The 23,693-nt window shown below is 37.1% G+C and overlaps 1 protein-coding gene across 3 annotated transcripts in view; it reads right to left on the bottom strand.

Moving 5' to 3' along the window:
* RABEP1 (rabaptin, RAB GTPase binding effector protein 1) overlaps window positions 1-23,693 on the bottom strand; it is a 121,640-nt gene that overhangs the window by 22,172 nt on the left and 75,775 nt on the right. The window contains exons 5-12 of one of the 3 annotated variants that reach the window (XM_023731123.1): window positions 22,013-22,132; window positions 18,861-18,996; window positions 14,998-15,176; window positions 12,908-12,967; window positions 12,652-12,783; window positions 7,972-8,439; window positions 6,627-6,731; window positions 3,448-3,564 (exon numbers count right to left, since the gene is read on the bottom strand). In XM_023731123.1, coding sequence (XP_023586891.1) covers window positions 3,448-3,564; window positions 6,627-6,731; window positions 7,972-8,439; window positions 12,652-12,783; window positions 12,908-12,967; window positions 14,998-15,176; window positions 18,861-18,996; window positions 22,013-22,132 — 1,317 coding nt within the window. The remainder of the gene's footprint in view (window positions 1-3,447; window positions 3,565-6,626; window positions 6,732-7,971; window positions 8,440-12,651; window positions 12,784-12,907; window positions 12,968-14,997; window positions 15,177-18,860; window positions 18,997-22,012; window positions 22,133-23,693) is intronic. The other 2 variants (XM_004376104.2, XM_023731124.1) reach the window with 2 other exon arrangements.

Raw genomic sequence — 23,693 nt, 5'->3', positions numbered from 1 at the left:
ATAACTTTAAAATACCCACACACACAAAAAGAACATTTTACCTTAAAGGAGCAACAATATGACTGATAGCTGACTTCACATAATATGGAAGCCAGAAGCAATGGACTAACAACTTCACAGTACTGAAAGGAAAATAACATTAAGTGTTGAGAATTCTATACCTGGCAAAAGTATCCTTCTTGAATGAAGGCAGAAAGAAAAACATATGTTCTGACAAACACAAATATTAGAGAATTGAGACTTGTGGAGCTTTCCAAGATGAACTAAACCCATTAGGAGCCTCTCTTTCTCACCGACTACAACTAAAAACTATGGGAAAAATACAAAAAGCAACTACCTGAAGGCTCTGAAAAGTAAGCAACAGCAGACAGATTAGAAAGTCAAAACTAAAAGAAGCAACTCATAAAGGAGTGAGTTTCCTGTTTGGGTTTTTGTTTTTGTCCCTATTTTCTCGCCTGGCACTGACCTGAAGACAGCCCCAGTTGTGAAGACAGCGCTGCAGCACAGAAGATGAAACTGTCTTTCTGGCCAGAGGACCTACAAGCCAGAGAGTCTGGAGGTAATGTCTGAGACGAGAGAGGCAGGAAAGGGGCCCCCTATTCCAGCACAAGTCCCACCTGTGCTGCACATGCAGAGACAAACCCAAATCTGCCCAGCAAAGACTTTAAGAACTGATCTGATACTAGAACCACCACCCACAGAAGGCAAGACAGACTGTGAACTGAACCTAATCGGGTTGATTGTTTTGCTAAAATAATCAAAACAAAATCAACATTCTCCAGACGATTTTAACAAAACCCAAAGTTTCACAATATATTAAAAATTCCCATAATACAATCTAAAAGTACCGGACATAGAAAGAACCATGAAAATGTGGCCAATGCTTAAGAGAAAAGAAAATCAACAGATGCCAACCCCATAACCCAGATGTTGGACTTTCAGGATCAAAGACTTTAAAGTAGCTATTGTAACTATGCTCCATGAGGTAAAGGTAAATACTTCTGAACTGAATGAAAAGATAGTTCTCAGCAGAGAAATAAAAACATTAAAAAAAAAAGAAAAGAAAATTTCATAAGAAATTACCATGTGGAATTGGCACAAAGACAGACAAAAAGACACACACATATACTCACTGAAGAGATGACAAAGGACCTTGCAGAAGAATGGGAAGAAGGTGGTCTTTCTACTAAATGGTACAGGAACAACTGGCTACTCATATACAAAAAAAGAAACTTTACCTTTATTTCACATCAAAAAAACCCAAATCAAACCTGCTGCCATGGAAACAATTCCGACTCATGGTGACCCCATGTGTTTCAGAGTAGAACTGCACTCCATAGGGTTTTCAATGGCTGTAATCTTAAGGAAGTGGATCACCAGGCCTTTCTTCCATGACACAACTGGGTGGATCTGAACCACCAAGCTTTTGGTTAGTAGCAGAACACAAACCATTTGTGCCACCCATATATCTCACACCATATACATAAAAATCGGTTCTAGATGGATCTTAGATTTAAATATGAAAGACTTAAAAAAATGAAGTTTCTACATACTATAAGAAAATAACTCTAGGGTAGGAAAATATTTTTAAAGAAAAGACAAAAAACACAAAGAAAAAGACTGACAAGTCAGAGTACATTAAGAACTTCTGTTCATCAAAAGACACCATTAAGATAATGAAAATGTAAGCTACTGGGAAGACATTTGCAACACACAACTAAAGTGCTTTAACAAGATTACATAAAGATCTCCTAACAACTCAAAAAGGAAAATATATAAAATAGACACCCCAATAGAAAAATGGCCATAAGACTCAAACAGGAAACACACATGCACACACACACAATGATATCTGAATAGCCAATGAATGTGAAAAAATGCTCGGTAACAAATGAAGAAAACTAAAGACACAAGCAAAAGATTAGTCCAAAGGACTAATGGACCGCAACTACCACAGCCTCTACCAGTCTGAGTCCAGTACAACTAGATGGTGCCTGGCTACCACCATTGACTGCTCTGACAGGGATCACAACAGAGGGTCCCAGACAGAGCTGGAGAAAAATGTAGAACAAAATTCTAACTCACAAAAGAAGACGAGGCTTACTGGCCTGACAGAGACTGGGGAAACCTCGAGTGTATGTCCCCTGGACACCCTTTTAGCTCAGTAATGAAGTTACTCCTTAGGTTTACCCTTCAGCCAAAGATTAGACAGGCCCATAAAACGAGACTAAAGGGGCACAGTCCAGCAACAAGGACTAGAAGGCAGGAGGGGACAGGAAAGCTGGTAATAGAGAACCCAAGGTCTAGAAGGGAGAGTGTTGACATGTCGTGGGGTTGTTAACCAATGTCATAAAACAGTATATAAACTAACTGTTTTAATGAGAAGGTAGTTCTGTAAACCTTCATCTAAAGAACAATTAAAAAAAAAAAGTTCAATAACCTCAATGGTCATCAGAGAAATGCAAACTAAGCTGCAATTAAATACCATTACATATCCACCAAAATGGCTGTAATTAACATAACTGACAAAAAAAAGTTTGGCAAGACTGTGTGGATCCACAGAAATTCTCTTATATTGCTGGTGGGAGTATAAATTGGTAGAAACATTTCTCAAAACTGTTTGGCATTATTACGTACTGAAGTTGAACATACACATATCCTTCTGACCCAGGCATTCCACTCCTAGGTATGTACCTAGCAGAAATATGTGCACAGAGCCCGGTACAGAAATGTTCAAAGCAGCATTATTCATAATAGCCCAGAACTGGAAATGCAAATATCAACATAAGATGGATAAATTGTGGTATATCCATACAATGGTACAACTATAAAACAATGAAAATGAGCAAACTACTGCTACGTGCATCATGACTGAATTTCACAAACAATGAAGACAGACACAAAAGCGTATGTACTGGATGATTCTATTTTTTTAATTAAAAAATCAACAAAACTAACATAATGGTGTTAGAAGTTAGGACTTTGGTTATCTCGGGAGAGGAGGTCGTAATGGGGGGAGAAAATGAGGACTTCTTGGATACTGGCTAATGTTCTATTACATGATCTCAAGGGTGGTTACAGAGGTGTTAGTTTTGGTATGTTTGTGTATGTTTTCCTTTTTTCAATGTATGCTATACTTTAAAAAAATCAAAAAGAAAATAAGTGTTTTTCTTGTCAGCAAGTTTCTTGTGCAGCAGTAAAGCCTAACTAATAAAAATAAAAGGGGAAAGGAGAATCAGAGTCTCCTGACATTCATTAACCAGTTAATTCAAAAGCAAATCTATGAAATAAATACCACAGAATGAGCAATAGGAGATCTGTTTATCTGAGAAAAAACAGAACAGCCAAACGTTTAGGGCAAGAAAGAAACATCAGTGTTTTTGGAATTTCTCTATTTAAACAATCCAGTCATCCACCAAGGGTCACTTCCTAAAGGCTATCACTTACCTGATGACTTGAATCTTCAGTACTCTGCTTTATGAAGTCTTCCAGCTCCTGTTTATCTTTCATTGTCTTCTCTAACTGGTCATTAGCTTGCCTCAGCATCACCTGTAGTTTTTTCACCTATGTAATTTAAAAAGTCTATTAGAAGGAAGGACCATAATTCTTTTATGAATGACAAAAAATCCCAAACTTCAGAATTTTAAAAAAATCTAATCTTGTTTTTCTAATAAATATCATAGATCTGTCAATTCATAAAGAAATGAGATGAATGGCCTCATGTGACAACTGTACTGTGCTTCACAGTTAACAAACCATTCTCCCCACACAGTATCTCATTTGAAAATATCTGCTTCTCCTCCTGCTAGGTCCTACAAGTTTGGGCAGTGGCTTCCAATCTATAATCCACACTAACACAAGAAATTCTTCCCAAAATATAAGTTAAATTATACAATTCCCCTACCTAAAATCCCTAAATGGAGCCCTGGTGGCGTAGTGGTTAAGAGTTCGGCTGCTAACCAAAAGGTTGGCAATTCAAATCTACCAGCTGCTCCCTGGAAGCCCTATGGGGCAGTTCTACTCTGTCCTATAGGGTCTCTATGAGTCAGAACCAACTTGACAGCCCTTAACAACAACAACAAAATCCCTAAACACCTCCCAAAGTCTTCAGGGTAAAATTTAAACCCCTTTAATCATTACCCCTCCCTCAAATGATTTCACCATGGCCTTTGTTTGCAGCTTCTTCTTCCATTATTTTATAACACACACACACATCCTATACCCAGCCTCATGAACTACTCCTAGTTCCTAGAATACATCATATTCCTTCAGAGCTTCATTCCTTTGAACATCTTTACTCTTCCTTGGATACCCTTTTCCCACTTCTCTTCCTAATTAATTCTGACCCAGTCTCTAGAACAAACCTGGCTCAAGTGTTGCCTTCCCTGGCCCTAGAGTAAAGTTAGAACCTCTTCGCAGTGCTCCTCTAGTTCTATGTATACATCTACGCTAACAAACAATATTGAACTGATGGACAGCTGGCAACACTGGAAGCTTCTTATGAGCGGTAACTGTCTCCCATCTGTATCTGAATCCTCAGGACCTAGCAAAATGCTAGGCACAGAGGAAGCATCAGTGAACATGTACTGAAACGACTCTGGAATCCAAGATAGCCCATCTTCATGCCACGTTACCAGAGGCCAACTATATTAGCTTCTCAAATAGCTTTAGAAATTTACCGTTGACCCATCTATGAAAAAAGCATACGTGAAGGAAATCAATAGTCATGACACCTGAAAATATTAAACCGTCATTCTCATCTGCTTACAGTTCTACTGAAGACTAAGAGAACAGTTACCTTCATAACAATCAAAGAACTACTCGGAAATATAAGAAAAAAGAAAGAAACTTTTCCTCATATATATTTTCACAAGCCTACTCATAAAAACCTAAATTATTTCCTAAATGTTGACGGGGAACTCATTATGAAACACTGTATTTGGAAAGGTACTTAAGACTTGCCAATGTTAGCATACAAACTCTATCAAAGCTTAAATCTGCAACCCTGTAAATAAACCTTAATCAGTTCAACAAATTTATGACAAGAAGTAAGCAATGAAGAGTCCAAAACCTGCTTAATATGACATTCAATAAAGATTTTATTCCATTAGAGGCAGCAGTCAACCGCTTATCTCCCTAACTCTGTATCATGAAGTACTTTCTATGTGCACAAGCTCATGACAGTATCAGTTTTAGGCTCTGAGCAGAAAGGGCAGAGTCGGAGGGGAGATGTGCCATGCCTCAATGTACCAAAATGTATTCTCTGGCAGTATTCATGTTAAGAGTTAAGTTGACCTGTGAGTTGTTGGGCAAGCTAATGAATCAAATACACAAAAGCAGATATTCTAGTTAGCGTCCACTGGAAATGTAACTGACATTGCATGTACCAGATTATTTCATAATTTAATAAGACGGATATTGCAGTGCATTTAATTACTTAATATGAGCCCTGGTGGCGCAGTGGTTAAGAGCTCGACTGCTAACCAAAAGGTCGGCAGTTCAAACCCACCAGCCACTCCTTGGAAACCCTACAGGGCAGTTCTACTCTGTCTTATAGGGTCACTATGAGTCAGAATCGACTCAATGGCACCTTACAACAATAGCCATAGTCTGTAACTTCCACCAAATGACTGGGTGGAGCTATGCAAATGAGGTACTTGTGGCCCACCAAGGGGATTGGATAGCTCGCTAATAATGTAAATAAGGTGCATGACACCCTTATGGGGTAGGACCATGCAAATAAGGTGTGTGGAACCCTAATGAAGGGATTGGTCAGTTCTGCCATCCTGCTAGGCTTAAAATGAGCCATCCCAGAGGTGGGAAGGGAGGATCTCACCACCACCAAGAAAGAACCAGGAGTGGAATATGTCCTCTGGACCCAGGATCCCTGTGCTGAGAAGCTCCTGGAACCAGAATACCGAGAGAGAAACAGCTGTAACACCGAAGATGGCGAGAAGCAGCAGCAGAGAAACAGCAGCAGCGGAGGAAGGAGACCAGCAGGAGACAATGTAATGGGCTTCCCAGCCCCCGGAGCAAGAGAGCTGACTGAGCACGTTTGGGCCAAGGCTTACTGGTAGAGTCGGGTGCCTCTGGGCACTTATTGGCAGAGCTAAAAGACCTTTGCAACACTTGCCAAAGCAGGGCAGAGGCTGGGCCTATGGGCCAAGAGCCTGAGGGACTAGAGAGGGGCATGCCTGCAGGCATGGCTGAGAAGAGGCTGTCCTGATCAAAGAACTGTATCCTGAGTGTTCCTGAACCTGAATTGTAATCTGTTACTTCCCTAATAAACCCTGTAACTGTGAGTAGGATCTGTTAAGTTCTGTGTGGCCACTGTAATGGATTATTGAACCAAGCAGAGAAGTAGAGAGTACCATGGGAGGGATGGTTGGTATCAGAATTGGTGAACAGGTTGGAGAAGAGGTATGTCCGATCTCCACCTCATAGCAATCAGCCTTGGGCTGTTGCTCTTGATTCTCCTTCCCTCTTGTGAAGTTAGAGGAGGTCAGATGCCTCCACCACACCATTTTTACAGATATGCTTCATACAGCAAATGGGGGAAAATTATTTCTGCATCTCAATGAAAACTACAAAAGCTCACCAATTTGGCACATTCAAAAGAAACTCACCTGGTCTCTTGTTTCAGCCTCCTGAATCTGAATTCCCTGTAACTGTTTCTCATAATTGGAACACATATCACAACGTCTACCAAGTTTGTTTCCAGCATTATGTACCTGAAGGCATCAAAATTACCTCTTATCAGGCAGAACAAAATAATTCTACATCACATACTTGAGGAACACATGCATAGTCTTACCAATGTTACTCAGAGTAGAACAGGGAGTAAACAAGTTCTTTGGGGACTTATGGCAAGAAGTTACAATATAGGGTCAGATTCTAAAAAGTCATAATCTCCAACATAAATATGATAGGAAAACAAGGGACACAAATTTATCACTAAGAGGCTAAGGGCCACAAAACATGTCACATGTGAGAAAACACAAAGCAAACTATAGGTACTACACCGTGACACTCACAATTTAAATCAATACTATCCAGCCAAGAAAGAAATTACAGTGTCAATTCACCACTTCTCCAGCTCCAATTACAAGATAGGTATGAAACTTAAGTAACACTTTCTCACATAGTTTTGCATGTAACCAAGAAAAACTTCTTTCAGGCTTACTAAGCTGTTCCACTGACTGATCAACAGCTTCTTTAAAGAGAAGTAACCCTGAGTAAAGGAAAGCACTGAAAGTCAGAAAAGCCTGGATTTTAACCCAGGATTTGCTTCTGAGTCAAGGGGGAAACTTGAGCAACGCACTTGACCATTCTGAACCTGATTCCTTGTCTGTAAAATCAGGACAATCATGTCCTGACTACCTCACTGTTATCATGAAGCCTGAAGAGATGAGGTATGTGCAAGGGCTTTGTAATCTGTAAAGCATTAGGTAAATACACATTTAAGTTTTCATTTCCTAATCTTACTTCTGAGTTTGCAAATACTATTAGGAAGAAAATTAAAGATTGTTTTCGTCTCCCATAATTTTGCACCCCTCCTTAAACTCACTTCCAGCATCAACTGCTGACAAGCATTCGCACTTTAGATCTAGGGGGAAGATGAAAGAATGTGAATCTTGGAATACATCGATATTCTAGAAAAACATAAAGCAAACCAAGATCAAGCTACTCGAACTTGGCTACGCTATTTAGGCAGTTTTGCTCCAACTTCATATGTGTGACTTCGGGTGAGGAAGTTCACACTCAAAGCAATTAGCTAGGTGGTTCCCTTCTCTGTCACAATCACCTGGACTGGCCAAAGCAGACTACGACAAGGGTCGAGTGATGTGGGTTAACACCCACTTCCTGGAACATGTGCCTGCACTGACTTCATGGACTATCTACTGAATGATCCCAGAGCTACCCAGTTTCCCTCAGAGTGAGCAACAGGAAAAAAGTTAGAAAGTAACTGACCTCTTTCTGCAGGAGATTCCATTCCGTCTCACTGACCAAACGGTAACCGCTGGGGGACACGTAAGCACTTTCCATACCCTGGGTGACACTGGAGAGGAGGGAAGCCGTCTCTTCTTGTTCTGGTGTCATCGCCTTGATTGCTCTTTCCTGATCTTTGGTTAACATAAACCCACTTGGCATTTGCAGAGACCCAAGGGAGGCAGTATCATAGTTCTCAGACACAGAATCTGCTCCTACCAAAGGTCCAAAATCCGATTCGTCTAGATTTCCAGCAGATTTTGCTTTGTAGTTATAGCCTAAAGCTTTGGATTGCAATGAGCCCGAGGTTCCCAAGCTGTCTGTAGACTGTGCTCTCCTAAGTCCGTCTTTAAACATGTCATTGTCTGATTTACTGAATGGATCTCCAGATGGCAACAGTAAGTCTGCATCTAAAGAATGGACTGAACCATGAGTACTATCTAAATGCTCCTGAAATGTGAAAATAAATATTGCCAAGTTAGACAATTCTCTGTATTTCCAAACAGAAAAACTATCATATATTAAATGTATTCTGCCACACATTAGTCATAATAACCGTTAGTGTGCTACCTTTATATATTCATTACACAAACACTTACTGAGTGTCCTCCACATGCTGGGCACCAAACCAGTCACTCAAGATACAACCGTGAGCAAGATATAATCTCTAACCTCAAGATGCTTACAGTTTCATGAAAATGATAAACAAGTAAGCAGGCTATTAGAATATAATATGTGATAAAATAATAGGCTAGAGCTATGTACTGAATGCTCAAGGAGCTCGAGAAGAGAAACTTGGCCCAGATTCAAGGAGTTAGGGAAGGTCCCCGGAAATTCAGTGTTGAGTATGTTGAATAAGAGGTACCCGGTCTATATCCAAGTGGAAATATCCACCAGATAGAAAGATATAAAAGTCTTTACACAGAGACTTGGGAGTAACTAAGATATGATGGTAATTAAAGTCAAGGTAGTGAATCAAACATCCAGGATGAATCTAGAGAATGAGAAGAGGGCCAAGGGTAGAACACAAGAAACACCAACATTTTGGGGAATAGCAGAAGGATACCCAGAGTAGCAGAAGGGAAATGAGAATGTGGTATCCTGCAAACCAAGTTTCAAGCAAGTCGTAATCAATTTTGTTAAACGTGGTACTAAGTAAAAGAAGCCAGATAAGAAAAGTGACATATTGTATGATCTCATCTGTATGAAATGTCCAGAATAGGTAAATCCATAGAGGCAGGAAGCAGATTACTGGCTGCTGGGAGCTTGGGGACGGGGGCATCAGGAATAGCTGTTTAATTGGTACGGGGTCTCCTGTGAGGATGATGAAAATGTTTTGGAAGTACTTATAGAGAGGTGTTGGTTGCACAACACTGAATATATGCCACTGAACTGTACACTTTAAAATAGTTAATTTTTATGTCTGTGAATTTCACCTCAGTTTAAAAAAAAAAAACGTGCAGCACATTCCCAGAGTCAAAAAGCACACTAGTGCCATTCCACAATACAGCTGCACAGTTAGTGGGGAAATGAGAAAAACAGCGACAATGTAGCAAGTTTTTCTAGAAACCAAATTTATTCAATTTAAAGGACTATTCTTTAAGATTACATCCTTTCTCTTTTTGTTGTTAAATGCCCTTTCTTTTATGAACCAGAGACAACTACAGAACACAGATAAATGTTTTAAAAAATATCCTTACTTGGCATAATAAAGAGTTCACAACTTTCATGCTAATTCCTCCATTTCTTTCTTTTGAAAAATGTTTCCTCATCTCTGAAATTTACATGGCTCAGGAACACAAATCTAGTATCTATTAAGACAGCTATGGCAAAAGTGCAAGTCTAAAGAAATGAGACTACAGCCAAATAAACGTCCTAACAAACACTGAAACAACCATCTATTCTAGTAGTTTACACAGGCGCCTAGAGCCCACTGCTGTCACGTACAGCACCGCTGTGACACCAAAGAGGGAAGGGGAAGAGTTTTAAGGGCCATTTTTAGAACACCAGCCTACCATATTGGTAATAGGAGAGAGAACATATACTTCTAGGGGAAGTATAAACTGTTATGTTTCTTAAGGATGATTCAGCAATATGTTCTAATGCCTTTAAAATGTTTATGCCCTTGAACTGAACAGTTCTTTTCCCAGTAACTTATACTAAGGAAATAATCAGTTATGTCCATAATGATTTTTGTACAAGGAAGAATTATATATAATAGCATTATGGCATTATTCATAATAGTGAAACATTTTATAGTAAAAAAAAAGGAACCAACTTGTCTAGGGTAGGGTATTGGCTAAACGAATTATGGTACATTTACATGCAAAAATATTATCAGCCATTAAATATCATTTTTTGGGAAAACATTTAATGGTGTGCCAAAACCTTAAATACAGATTTAAATGAAAAAAAGTTACAAAATATTACGAACAGTTACAATCTGGATTATGTTTAAAATGTGCAAATAGAAACACATATGTGTTATCTTTAAAAAAGAAAAAAGGGGAAAGAAGAGATACATACCAAAACGTTAAGGGTGGTTAACTTTGGGTGGTAGAATTACCTACCAGTTATTTTTATTTTGTGTGACCTTCTCTGTACTTTCCAAATATTCCACAATGAACGGATATTACTTTTGCAGTGAGATAAACATATTCTAAGCATCAGGTTAAGGAAGATATGCAGTCCTACAAGTTTTAACCGTCTTTAGCAATAAATCAGACTGTCTCCAAAGCATTTCATATCAACTTTAAACCAAAAGGCTAAAGTAAACTGTCATGATTCTCAAACACATAACAGTTATACTCAACATTCAAACTGTAAAATATCCTATCTGAAAGTGAAAAAGATACATAAATATCAAGAAATAATGCTATGCACAATATATCACATAGATCTGTTAAGACAAAATCAAAAATAAGAAAAATACTTAACTGTAAATCACAACAAATCTCCCCTTCCCATTTTCCTGCCTAAATATTACTTTTTACACATTCCTGGAAACTCAGCTGCATGATGCAAAAACCACATAACAGTGGTTTCCTGGGAATCTAACTATTAAAACTATTTGCAGAATCCTGGGAATCTAACTATTAAAACAATACGCAGAATCAGGGCAAGTGGTCCCCAGTTTTTGTTCCAAAACAAAGAATGTAGAAAAACAACTACACCATACTTTTCAATGTCTCATAGGATTTAAAAAAAAATTTTTTTTTTTAATGCCAAACAACCCATACACATGGGAATAAAAGCTACCAGGAAGTAGATGACATATGGCTGAGACTAAATTTGCAAACTAAACAGAAACATGTTATCTTTGAAAGGGAAGAAAAGTTCTCTAATTTAACTGAAACTGGTTCACCTGGCCAGGAAAAGAGGAGGGGCTGGGGAAGTAAGAAATCCTAAACAGCAGGAACAGTAAATATAAACAAGGCCCATAAGCATGGACAGTAACTAGACAGGTCTGGCTATAGTGAGGTGGAAAGCAGTGGGTAAGACTGAAAGGGCCATTCAAGTGTGAAGGCCCTTCTATGCCAAGCTAAGGACCTTAGTTTTCATCCTAAAGGCAACTAGCGAAGCATTTCCTTTCTCAAAGATGAGATCTCAATATGAGCCTCAAAGGATGAGTAGGTTTTCAATACTCAGAAAGGCAGAAGAAGGTAAGCATTCCAAATAAAGGCATTAACATGACAGGTAGAACGTGTAGCAAAAGACAACTAATTTGGCTAAAACAGAGTCCATATCATGCAGGGCCTCTACTGGAAACCCTGGTGGCATACTGGTTAAGAGTTCAGCTGTTAACCAAAAGGTTGGCAGTTCAATTTACCAGGCGCTCCTTGGAAACCCTACGGGGCAGTCCTGCTCTGTCCTATAAGGTCACTATGAGTTGGTATCAACTCAACGGCAATGGGTTTGGTTTTGGTTTTTTTCTACTGTCTAGGTGAGGAATTTGTACTTAATTATGTAGGTAGTAGGAGTCAGTGGTGGATTTTAAGTAGAGGGGTGGCCTGACTGCAGCTGCACTTAAGAAAAATTAATTTGGCTGTAATGCTAAGGGTGCAATGGAGTAAGACAAGCTGAAGACAGGAAACCTGGTGAGCAGGCCCTTGCCACACTGTGGGTAAAAGCTGATGAGGCCGCAGGGACACCACCTACACTTTCCACCTCTGGCTCTCTTCTCCATTCCCAAAACCTGAAATGCTCTATCCTACTCTGTCACAGTCTGCCAAACTTTACCCACTATCCTCAAGGCATAAGACCTAACACTGGTTAATACTCATGCGTGTGCTATAGGGAGTTAAGTGTTTCAACACTTTAGATAATCTCTTTTAAACAAAATGCTCAAAATATTAACAACACTTATTCTTCGTATCAAAAAAAGATTTTGCAGATATTATTTAAAGACTTTTTCTAATGCTTTAATTTTGGAACCACTGAAAAAAGAACATCTAATTATTTCAGAGACAGTGAGAGACTGGAATGTGTTTCAAATAGTGCTACATATAATGCCTTCGAAACTAAGTGAAAATATTGTTTTACCTAAATTTAAACTAGCAGCTGTGTACTTCCCATATGATAAATGTAATTTATTGATAGGTAAGTAAGCCGAAAATGATGACATCCTTGTATACACTAATTTTAATTACAGATTCACTATACCTCTTCATTTGATAACTGGGCTGAAGATTCTTCATGAGTTAAAGCACACACTACTGGTATTCTGACTTCTTCCTCAACATCTGTTTTTTTATTATCCTTTCTCTTATTAAGTCTTTGTTGTTCATCTTCCTCCTAAAAGTTAGGGAAAAAAAAATATTACTCAGGTAATCTGTATTTAATGAGTCATATAGTTCTTCAGCAACTCAAAACAAATACAAGAAAACAGCTTTAGGATAAAAGAAGACTGGACACTTACATTTGTTTGTTTTGTAATCGCATCTAAGGTCCTCTGGTCACGACAAAATGTTCTAAAACCCTAGGCACAAAGTATGAACCTTGGAATAAAGAAGAAATCAGGAAGCAACTTCCAAGAAAAATATACTATGTGAAAGTGAGGTAAAACAAAAGAAAGCAAAACCCTGTCTCTTCAAATGATCCAAGAAAGGAAAATTTACAGAGAATATTTCTTCTGATTATTGCAGAAAACAAATAGGAAGAAGTTATTGACATTACACACCCATTAGAAACGTGCAAATTTATATGAAATACAGAAGGAATGACTGTTGATGTAATAATTCAGTGAACAAAGATGAATAAGGTACCTTCAATGCCCGCTAAAATATTCTAGTGGGGAGGGACAAACATACAATTACAATATTATGCAAGTGTGTACAAGTTTCTACAGAAGGAGAAAAAAAAAACATTGATTGATTTCATCTAAGGAAGCTAAGAAAGCGGGCCCAAAGGAGGTAACATTTCAGCTAGATCTTGAAAGATCAGAAAGATGAGTTTGTCAGTTGTGTGTGAGAGGAGACAGGCAAGAAGAGTTCCAGGGGGAAAGGCAGCATGAATAAAGGAACCGAGGAGGGAAGGGCAGGCGTGGGGGAGAATACCGAGTAACCTAATGTGACTGAACGGAGGGCAGGCACAAGACAAGTGAGGTACACGGGAGAGGGTGTGCTGGAACCAGACAGAGCTGCTCAACCCTCAGATCTGCCATTACTTCCCTCAGCCTGTTCCCTAATCTACAGAATAATACTATACTCCCTACTCATACGGAGAGTTTTATTTCGTTTTTTGAGAACTGCTTGAGAAAGAGCTTTATATACAAAGCCTTAACACAATGCTGGCACATATTAAGAGCTCAAAAAATGTTAATAAAGGCTTTAAATGACCATCTTAGGAGTTCAGACTGTTTTATTGGGCAGCAGTAGGGGCATGGTTAGATCTGTACGGCAGACTCTAAATCCTTATGTTGGTTCTATTTACACACAAGAGGAATGAGTCAAAATTAAGAGACAAAACAGAAACTGAAAAAGGAAGAAACTTTTGAAAACCAAAATCTAACTTAAGTACATAAAGCAGTTTAAAGTATTTCTTACTTCAAGGTAAGCTATCCTAGCGAAATATCTGCATGCATATATATGTATATGATGTGGTATAAATATTTTAGGATATTAGCTGCAACACTGTTTGAAAGGACAAAAAAATTGGGAACCATCTAGATGGTCACTACCAGAAGGATTAAATCTATTATGTATACCCATGTTACCAGTTTACAAGAATGAGATAGATTTCATATGTGAAAACATACCCAAGACAATGCTATGTGGAAAATAAATTATAGAACAAATACTTAAACAGTATTTATAGTATCATACTTACAGTATGATACAGTTTGTATGAAAGAAAATTAAAGAAACAAACAAGCCTAAATATACACTCATAAACACACAGAAATGGTCTGGAAGTCTACCTACCAAACTTGACAAAAAATGGTTACTCCTGAGAAGGGAAGAGTGGGGAGATGGCAAAGATTTTCACTTTATCTGTATTTAAACAATTTTTTTAAAACATGAGGATGTATTTGTGTATTAATTATGTAACTAAAAAAAAATTAATTTAAAAAAAAGACAAGGAGAAAAGAGGGCCTTGGGTATGCACCACTCAAACACCTGCCTTTTCACATCCCTCAGCCCCTCCCTCGCCATCCTGCCACCTTCTGATGAGGTTTTCAGAACAATGTCACAAAGAGCTGGCCTAGATTTACACAACTCAGGAGCCCTAGGAGAACGGGACAGCACTGCAGGGAAAGATGTTCTCAGAAATAGGCACGGTTGCATCCTAGTTTCTGAAGAAAATAATTTATCAGTTTTTTTTCCCCAAAAAAGGTCATTTCAAAAACTGAAAAATAAAATCCAAACGTAGCTATTGTGTTTTTTAAAATGGCATAAATCACCTTGTTTCAGCTTAAGTTAATCTCTATAAAGTCATGTGATCATAGGGATGTGGGGGTGGGGGTTCACTATTAATGAAGCAAACAAGTCTTACAAAACTGCTATTCACCTGATCTTTCTTCTTCATTTCTTCAACTTGTCGGAGCTGTTCTGAAGTTAGCACAATCTCCATTCGCTGCATGTCCCTCATCAGCAAACGCTGAGATTCCAAAAACTGGTCATTGGCCTTCTGCCACGTGTGTTTTAACTGGTTGTGTTGTTGTCGCTCTTGCTCCAAGAGGTGGCAAACTGTTTAGGAACCCCCCAGTCAAAAACATGGAATTTTAATGCTAGGCAATTTCTTTAACATAGGGCTACCAGACCAGGTGTGGCCAATGGCCCAATCTGTCTGAGACTCTGCCTCCTGACTGGCACCAAGGGGCAACTCGTAGGTAGACACAGCAGCTGTCCCCACACGATGTCTCTAAAGAAGTCTCCCAAAGTGTGGTCCTAGGAACATATGAAAAAAAGATTTCTGTGCTCTCTAAGTTTTATAAACCCTGGGCTAAATAAATTTTAAGACTTCTTTACTGCAGGGCTTTGAGCACAGAGTCTTAATTATGTCTGTGTTCTCTTGGGAGTAGAGGTATGATATATAATACAGTATTTCCTAAATTTATTTGACCAAAAAATCCCCTCTCCACAGTGCAACTCATACAAGCATTCTAGGGAATAAAGCACACCAAAAACCAAACCGATTTCTGCCAAGTCGATTCCAACTCATACACTTTGGGAAACACTGCTCTAAAGACCAAAGACATAGTTGCTGTTAGGTGCCATCAAGTCGGTTCCGACTCATAGCGACCCTGTGTACAACAGAACGAAACACTGCTCAATCCTGTGCCATCATCACAATACTAGGTATGTTTGAGCCCACTGTTGCAGCCACTGTGTCAATCCATCTCGCTGAGGGTCTTCCTCTTTTTCGCTGACCCTCTACTTTACCAAGCATGATGTCCTTCCCCAGGGACTGATGCCTCCTGATAACATCTCCAAAGTGTATGAGACATAGTCTCGCCATCCTTGCTGCTAAGGAGAATTCTGGCTTTTAACTGACTTTAATACATTCTGATAAATCTGTCATTCAAGAATCATTGAGTCTATTTAGTTTTGACCTCTCAGGATAAATGAAAGAATCTTTGCAAAATGTTTGTATTGTTGATATTTATCAGTTCAACCACGTTCTACTGAAAGAGTAGGTAGCATCATCTATCCAGTCCATCTACCCAGCCACCCCAGCCAGAAACTGAAGAGACAACTTATACTTCTGACTTTTCCTCACCCAACATATTCAACTGTGACAAAAAACCAAACCAAACTCGTCAACGAGTCCATTCCGACTCATAGCAATCCTATAGGACACGGTAGAGCTGCCCCATAGGGTTTCCAAAGAATGGCTGGTGGATTTGAACTGCCAACCTCTTGGTTAGCAGCTGAACTCTTAACCACTGTGCCACCAGGGCTCCTTTCAACAGAGACCTACTTATTCTACTTCCTTTGCAGTATGACACATCCATCTCTTGGCTTCTGTCTTAGGTCAGCTCTTAAAACTTAGACAACTACAACAGTAGTCCCTTTTTTGTTCTTCCTGCAATTAGACTTGTCCCCTCTATTCTATCCTCTACACTATTGTCAAATTGAACTTTGTAAAATGCTAAACTGATCTTATCACTCACTCTCCACCTTAAAACCCTTCAGAGAAGCCAGACACAAGTTACATGATCCCATTTACACGAAATGTCCACAACAGGCAAATCCACAGAGATAGAAAGTAGATTAGTGGTTGCCAACGGGTCAGGGGAAGCGAGAATTGCTATTGGGAGTGACTGCTAATGAGTATAGAGTTTCTTTTGAGGGTAATGAAAATGTTCGGAATTAGACAGTGGTGACGGTGTACAACTTCATAGATATACTAAAAACCACTAAACTGTATACTTTAAAACGGTGAACTTTATGGCATGTGAATTATATCTCAATAAAGCTGCTACTTAAAACAAACAAAAACCTTCAGAGGTGCCTTACTGCCCATATGATAAAGTCCAAAATCCTTAGCATAAGGTCTCCATGATCTGGCCCATGGTTACCTTTCCTATCTCACATTTTGTCCCACTGCTTCTTGCATCCTAGTTGTGCTGAACTACTTTCTTACACTTCCTACCTTGTTATGCCACATGCAGAAGGCCCTGAATGCCGCACTCATCTCTGACTATCCAGCAAATACCTACCCATCTTTCTAAACTCCACTTATGAACAACTTATTTTAAGACTTATCTGTCCCAAGAACAAACTAATTAACCATTCTTCATCTGTGGCACTACTGCATCCTAACATACTTCCAAGTAGAACACCTATAATATGCAACTGCACTTAGTTGCATATCTAATTCTTTCAATTTAAGCTGTAAATTACACTGCTGCTTAATGTTTATCTGTCTTCTTTTCATTTAAAGACAATTTATTTTATGGTGTGTTTCAGTATGGAAATTACTCCATCTCCATTCCTCATTTTCATTAACCTTGTCAGATACTTTTTCAGGTATATTATGAAGGTCTGGTAGCCCCAGTGACTTACACATAGCTGGGGCACATGGTTTAAACAGAAATTCCTATTTCTTCTGGATACCCTTTCAGAGTATGAGTGTCTTTTTGACTGCACCAGCACAACTGAAAACTGTTTTCTAAAGGTCAAAGACCCACTCAAAGTTTGGATTACTTTCATAACCTTGTGAAATTCTTCTGTAGGCTTGTCATTTCAGCTTTCCAGTATTTGAAAAAAATTATCTCATATGCAAACCTAAATTATTTGCAAAATAGCTGTATTTTCCACAATATTTTATATACTTAAAAGTATTCACTGTAGGACTCTATCACCACAGTCTTAATCCTGTACATTAAAATATGTTACTAGCATAACCTGCAACAGTATAACAAAGAATCCATACATTCAGATGAGTAAAAAAGTTACGCCTTTATTTTCATTAACCTCTAACTAATATTTAGCATTTCCTTCTATTATAAAATGTCCGCAACAAATCACAGTAGTGTAACAATACCTATGGCTTGGTCACCAACAGATATCAGATATTTTCATACCTCATCATAGTTGTTGCATATATTTCAATACATTATTTATGTTCATCACTACTTCAAAATTACAGTAATTATTAGGACTGCTGCTAGACCTTGTGTAATTTAATGCATTAATTAAAAAGCACATTTACTACTATATTATAAGTTTGGGGCTTTTTATATTTTGATATTTTTTAATAGTACAATGGTTTTCTTTTGAAATCCTATGTTTTGTGTTTTATGTATTAAAAACACTATTCTGAGAAGGCTTCACAGACTGCCAAAGGGCCCGTGACACACACAGGTTAGGAACCCAGCTATATCGGAATCACTAGAAGAATGGAAAACAAGTCTATTTTGATCTTAATGGGAAAGGGATGAGACTTCTTCTCCTGACCCTAGTAAATAGAGTCAATTTCTGCATCATTCTGCTGCCAGGCTAGTGAAATCACAACTGTCACTTAAAAGCAGGTGTTTTATGTAAGGACACCAGGATACACTGTCTGTCCTCTACACTATTCTCACTTTTGCTAATACCATCTCCATCCAAATGGGTCTGGGGGCAAAAACAGTTTAAGCAGAAAATTCCCAACCTTATTATCTTTCTGCCCAGAGCTTGTGCCTTGTGAAGTTACTACTGGGGTCTTGGAGGAAAGAGAAGCCCTTAACAATCCAAGTGTCTTTGTAAGTACTCACAACTTCATTTTTTCATGAGAACATTCAAACCAACTGCAAAGCTTAAAAACTGAATCACTAACATGTTGAACTGATATTTAAGATTTGTCACTGTTATTAATCAATATCAGTTTTACTTACATAGTTCTCTTACAGAACAAGATTAGAAATACACAAAATACGTATTTACCTTCATGCAACTCTTTCCGCAGTTTCTCAGCATCTTCCTGTAGAACAGATTTTTGAGTATTCAATACAGCTACGTACATCTCCAGGTCAGTCCTACAAGATTTCTCAGCTTCCAGATAGTGATTCAGTTCTTTAACCTAAAAGCAAAATGCAATTCTAGTAAATCAAAATTTACAACAACTTCTATCTTAGGTATAACGGTAAATTCTGAGTGTGCCTTGGTGAAATTTACATTTATATTTACATAAATTTATATTTATAAAAATTAGCATTTATAATTTTTAGTATAAAACAAATACATATTTACTATGGGAAAATAATGTAGTTAAACAGTAAACATTATGCATAATCCTATCACCCAGAGTTAATACATAATTAAGATTACACATAACAATTTTTCACCCTGCTTTCCAAAAAGGCAGCTTGAATTGGCATTCCCAAAAATACTATACTCAGTTACACCAGGTTTTGTTTTTTTTTTTTTAAACAGTAGCTAATTTCTAAGGATAAAAATGGTACCATAATCTTGTAAGTTTGCTTTTCTTTGATTTTGGTGCAGTAATTTCAAATGCCTTCAATTTATAAAAAGGAGACATTTCTATAGACACATATACTCATGGAAGAAACTAAAAGAGTCCTGATGGGAAAAACACTAGTCTTGCATTGTAATGAACACAAACCTGAAGGCAAGCGCAGAACGCTTTTGAAAAGCATCTTGTTTTAAAAAATGCTGAATCTCTGTTGAATGAACTATAACACTCAGAATATTAACAATATAGTCTAATATTTGAAAAGAGTTACACCCAGAATTAAATGCAAGCCTGCCTCCCCCAAATCTAGGACGATATAATTAGTTGTTTTACCCTGTCTAAAAAATTGTACATCCTAAATTTCGGCCACATAGTTAACTTTCAAATCTTTCCAATGGTTACGTCTAATTCCACATTCAAGGTCATTTTCATGTCTTTTATATCTTCCCACTTCTTCAAAGCTGAAACAGCTGGCTTATCTGTTTTTAGTTATCTTTATTCCTAGACCATTAATACAGTGTTTTAGTGCTGGTCAGGAACTAAAATGACTATGTATTTAAGCTGCCATCTCTTGCTTCACTGTAGGTTGCCAGCCAACCAAAAAGATGCTAACCAAGCTATGACAAAGTGCTGACTGTTGTGAGGTACTTTCCCTAGTATCTGGACAACATAATAATTCAGTCGACAGTAACAGAGAGTCAATATAGCAGATATGACACAGTGGTATATAACCACTAATTTTATCAGTTACTACTTCTTACAATAAATGTTCAGCTCAATTAATAATAACAGAAAGGCTTCTAAACATTCATTGTTAATTTATAATGTTCACTGTAGGCTTGATAAATAACCCTTTATTAGCTTATCCCTGGTGGTGTAGTGGCTAAGAGCTACAGCTGCTAACCAAAAGGTTGGCAGTCTGAATCCACCAGGCGTTCCTTGGAAACTGTATGGGGCAGTTCTACTTTATCCTATAGGGTCACTATGAGTCGAAATCGACTCAATGGCAACAGATTTGGTTTGGTTTTATTAGCTTATTGAGTATTTAAATTTATCAAATGCCTTTCTGAATCCAAGATGAATGTATATTGCTCTTCTCCTACAATCTTTTTATGTGATGCATTACAATAAAAGGTATCCTGGAGATACACCATTCTCAAATTCCTGGGAATAATCCTACTTGGTCATAAAATATATTTTTCTTATTCTTTTTTTTTTAGAAAACTATTGAACATTTTTGATCCTGTATTCCTAAGTGACACAGATCTAGAACTTTCTTTTCTTATGCTACCTTTCTATTTGTTTGTTTTTAATGAGGTTATACTAGTTCCACAGAATGAGTTGGACAGCTGTGCATCTTTTTCAATTCTCTGACCCAGGTTTTAAAATATAAGGGTTCTCTCTTCCTAGAACGTGTGGTACAACTTGCCAACAAAACCAAGTGGGTCTTTTGGGAGAGAGAAGACAGGAAAAAGGAAGATTTTGACTACAGACTCACTTTATCTAATGGTCACTGACTACCTTAACTTTCCTATTTTATCTTGAGATAATTTTAGCTATGCATCTTTTATTAGAAAATTTTCATTTCATCTATTTTCAAATTTACTGGTGTGGCACTGTTCATCATATTTACTATTTTTAAATCTCTATTGTATAAAATATAGCCTACAGGGTTCCACATGTCTATTACATCTAGATTATTAATCTGGTTGTTCAAAACTTCTATATTCCTACTAATATTTTTTCCTGCTTGCACTATCATTTGCTAAGTTAGTTTAAATCTCCTATTATAACTGCAAATGTTAATTTCTCCTTGTAACTGTCACATTTTAGTTCACATATTTCAAGGCTATGTAAGGTACATTCAAGTACGTGATTGTTATATCTTTTTGATGTTTATTAGAGGGGTCTCTCCTTATCTCAATTATTTTTTCCCTTAAATCCTACCTGTTTGCTATTACAACTGCCGTTATCTGTTTTCTTTTGGTTAGTAGTTACATGACACATTTATCTATTCCTTTATTTTCAAACTTATCTTGTGGTTTTAATTTAAGTGTATCTCTTATTAGCAATTTAAAGTTAGATTTTTTAAATAGTATCAGTTTACATTTACCACAATTATTGACAGAGTCCCATTTTTTTTTACAATCCTATTTTGAGCTTTTGTTTACTATCTTTTTCTTCCTTTCCTGCCTTCTTTTAATTATTAAAATTTTCAACCTTCCTTTTGTATTTCCTCTGCTGTGTCTTTATGGCCAACAAACCCAGGCATACTACAGCTACTTTATCTTTAAAACATCAATTCTGAGGCTGGTTTCAGAATACAACGTTAACTTTGAACAGTTTATTTTTCTTGATAAGAAAATGAATGAGCTCACATCTCATTTTAATAAGAAAATGAACACTAATTTTGTGAGAAAGCCACACAAGCATCATTATTGTAATTATTTAAAATACTCCTAAAGGCAAAATCACCTCAAAGCAGTTCTCTGCATTTTAAAGAAAGCAAGATGTTTAAGATGCACAGTCATTACAGTGTTTTCCCCTCAGTGATTCTAATATTGCTCATGGCATTAAGGCAGAATGTTAGCTTTCAAGCAAGTGGGTTAAAATGTTTCACAACCTTTGAAGCTTCCAGCTCTTTAATCTTGTCTTCAGCTTCTGTCAGTTTATCTTTCAAAGTTGCAATTTCCTTCTCCATGGGCATCACAACAGATCTAAGTTTCTCAGCATCCTCTTGGGCCTATGGTTAAAAAGAATTAAAAGCTGTAACCTAGTGATTTTTTGTCTGTCTAAGAAACTTTGACCCACCTACTTGCTAAAAATTACTTTGACAAATAACTCTACCACGCATTGTATGAGCATTCACAACACTAAACCAAGTGTAACTTTTTAAATTTTGCATTACTTTGAATATCAAGTCATTATCATAGTTTTCACCCCAAATATTCCATCTAGAATTTGGGAGTAGGTAGGAAAATGGATTAATTGTGATAAACTTGACTTTTTAATTAATTGAGACTAAAAGTATGCCAAATGTAAAAGGAAATACACATAATATTTTAATTTTTATAATTCCTGATTACTAAGCTAATGAGACCACAATTTCTTATAAATACTGAAAATACTATTCTTTTTTAAACACAAAAAATAGAATATATTTTCTAAAATCTCAGAAAATTATCTTGCTATAAAAGTCTTCTATCCAGTTACTTAAACATAATACTTTAAATCTTATTTTTACTTTTTAATATCTACTTGAAACAAATGCAAAATATAACCTCTAAAACTATCATACTGTTTTCTATCCTCCATCCTCAAAAACATGGATTAAAAGATAACAACTTCCATAAACTAGTAAACTGGTAAGAAACTTAATTTTCATTAACTACACACACACAAACATACATAGAAACAAAGGCAGACTCCAACAGTTGGCTATTTTCCTTCTAGTGAAAATGAAAATTAACCTTATCTACTGAATTTATATGAATTCAAGCTTTTCCTAAATAGTTGTTCAAGAAAGGGGAAATAATCATATATGACCAAATATGAATGGGGATTTAAAAAAATAAATTCCCTCAGAAAAGAGAGATTCAGTTTGTTTTCCAGACCTTACAAAATCATTTCATCATTTATTTTGACCTAAGTCCCATTTAGAAGGGGTGTATTAGCTTAAAATATCCTCAGTTAAGGCTAGTTTGGGATGCATATAGAGGTCACTTGATAAAAATCACCAGGAAAGGAAAAATGAGAAAAGCGGTAAAGTAATTTAACATAGATTATTTATTAATGCAAATGTGACCTCATAATTCCAAGTGTTGGACGTCACTGTAAACAAAACTTTTAAAGATCACTTTAAAAAATGACCAAAAGGTCATTAAACAACAAGGAAAATATGAGAAACTGTCATAGCCAAGAGAAGCCTAAGGAGACAGGACAACTAAATTGCAAAGTTGTATCCTGGATGGGATCCTGGAACAGAAAAAATGATGTTAGGTAAAAACAAAGGAAATCTAAATACAAAGAATAGATTTTAGTTAATGATAATGAATCAATATTGGTCCATTAGTAAGATGTTAATCTTAGTAAGATGTTAGTTATAGGAGAAACTGGGTGTGGACTATATGGGACTATCCAATTGTTTTTGTAATTTTTCTGTAAATCAAAAATTTTTCTAAAAAATAGCTTTTTTTTCTTTTTTTATTGTACTTTAGGTGAAGGTTTACAGAACAAATAGTTTCTCATTAAACAGTCAGTACACATATTGTTTTATGACATTGGTTAACAACCCCACGACATGT

The sequence above is a fragment of the Trichechus manatus genome, unplaced genomic scaffold (genome assembly GCF_000243295.1).
Source record: "Trichechus manatus latirostris isolate Lorelei unplaced genomic scaffold, TriManLat1.0 scaffold00040, whole genome shotgun sequence".
Classification (NCBI taxonomy): Eukaryota; Metazoa; Chordata; class Mammalia; order Sirenia; family Trichechidae; genus Trichechus; species Trichechus manatus.
The sequence above is the reverse complement of the archived record's forward strand: the minus strand, read 5'-3'. Positions and strand labels throughout refer to the sequence as shown.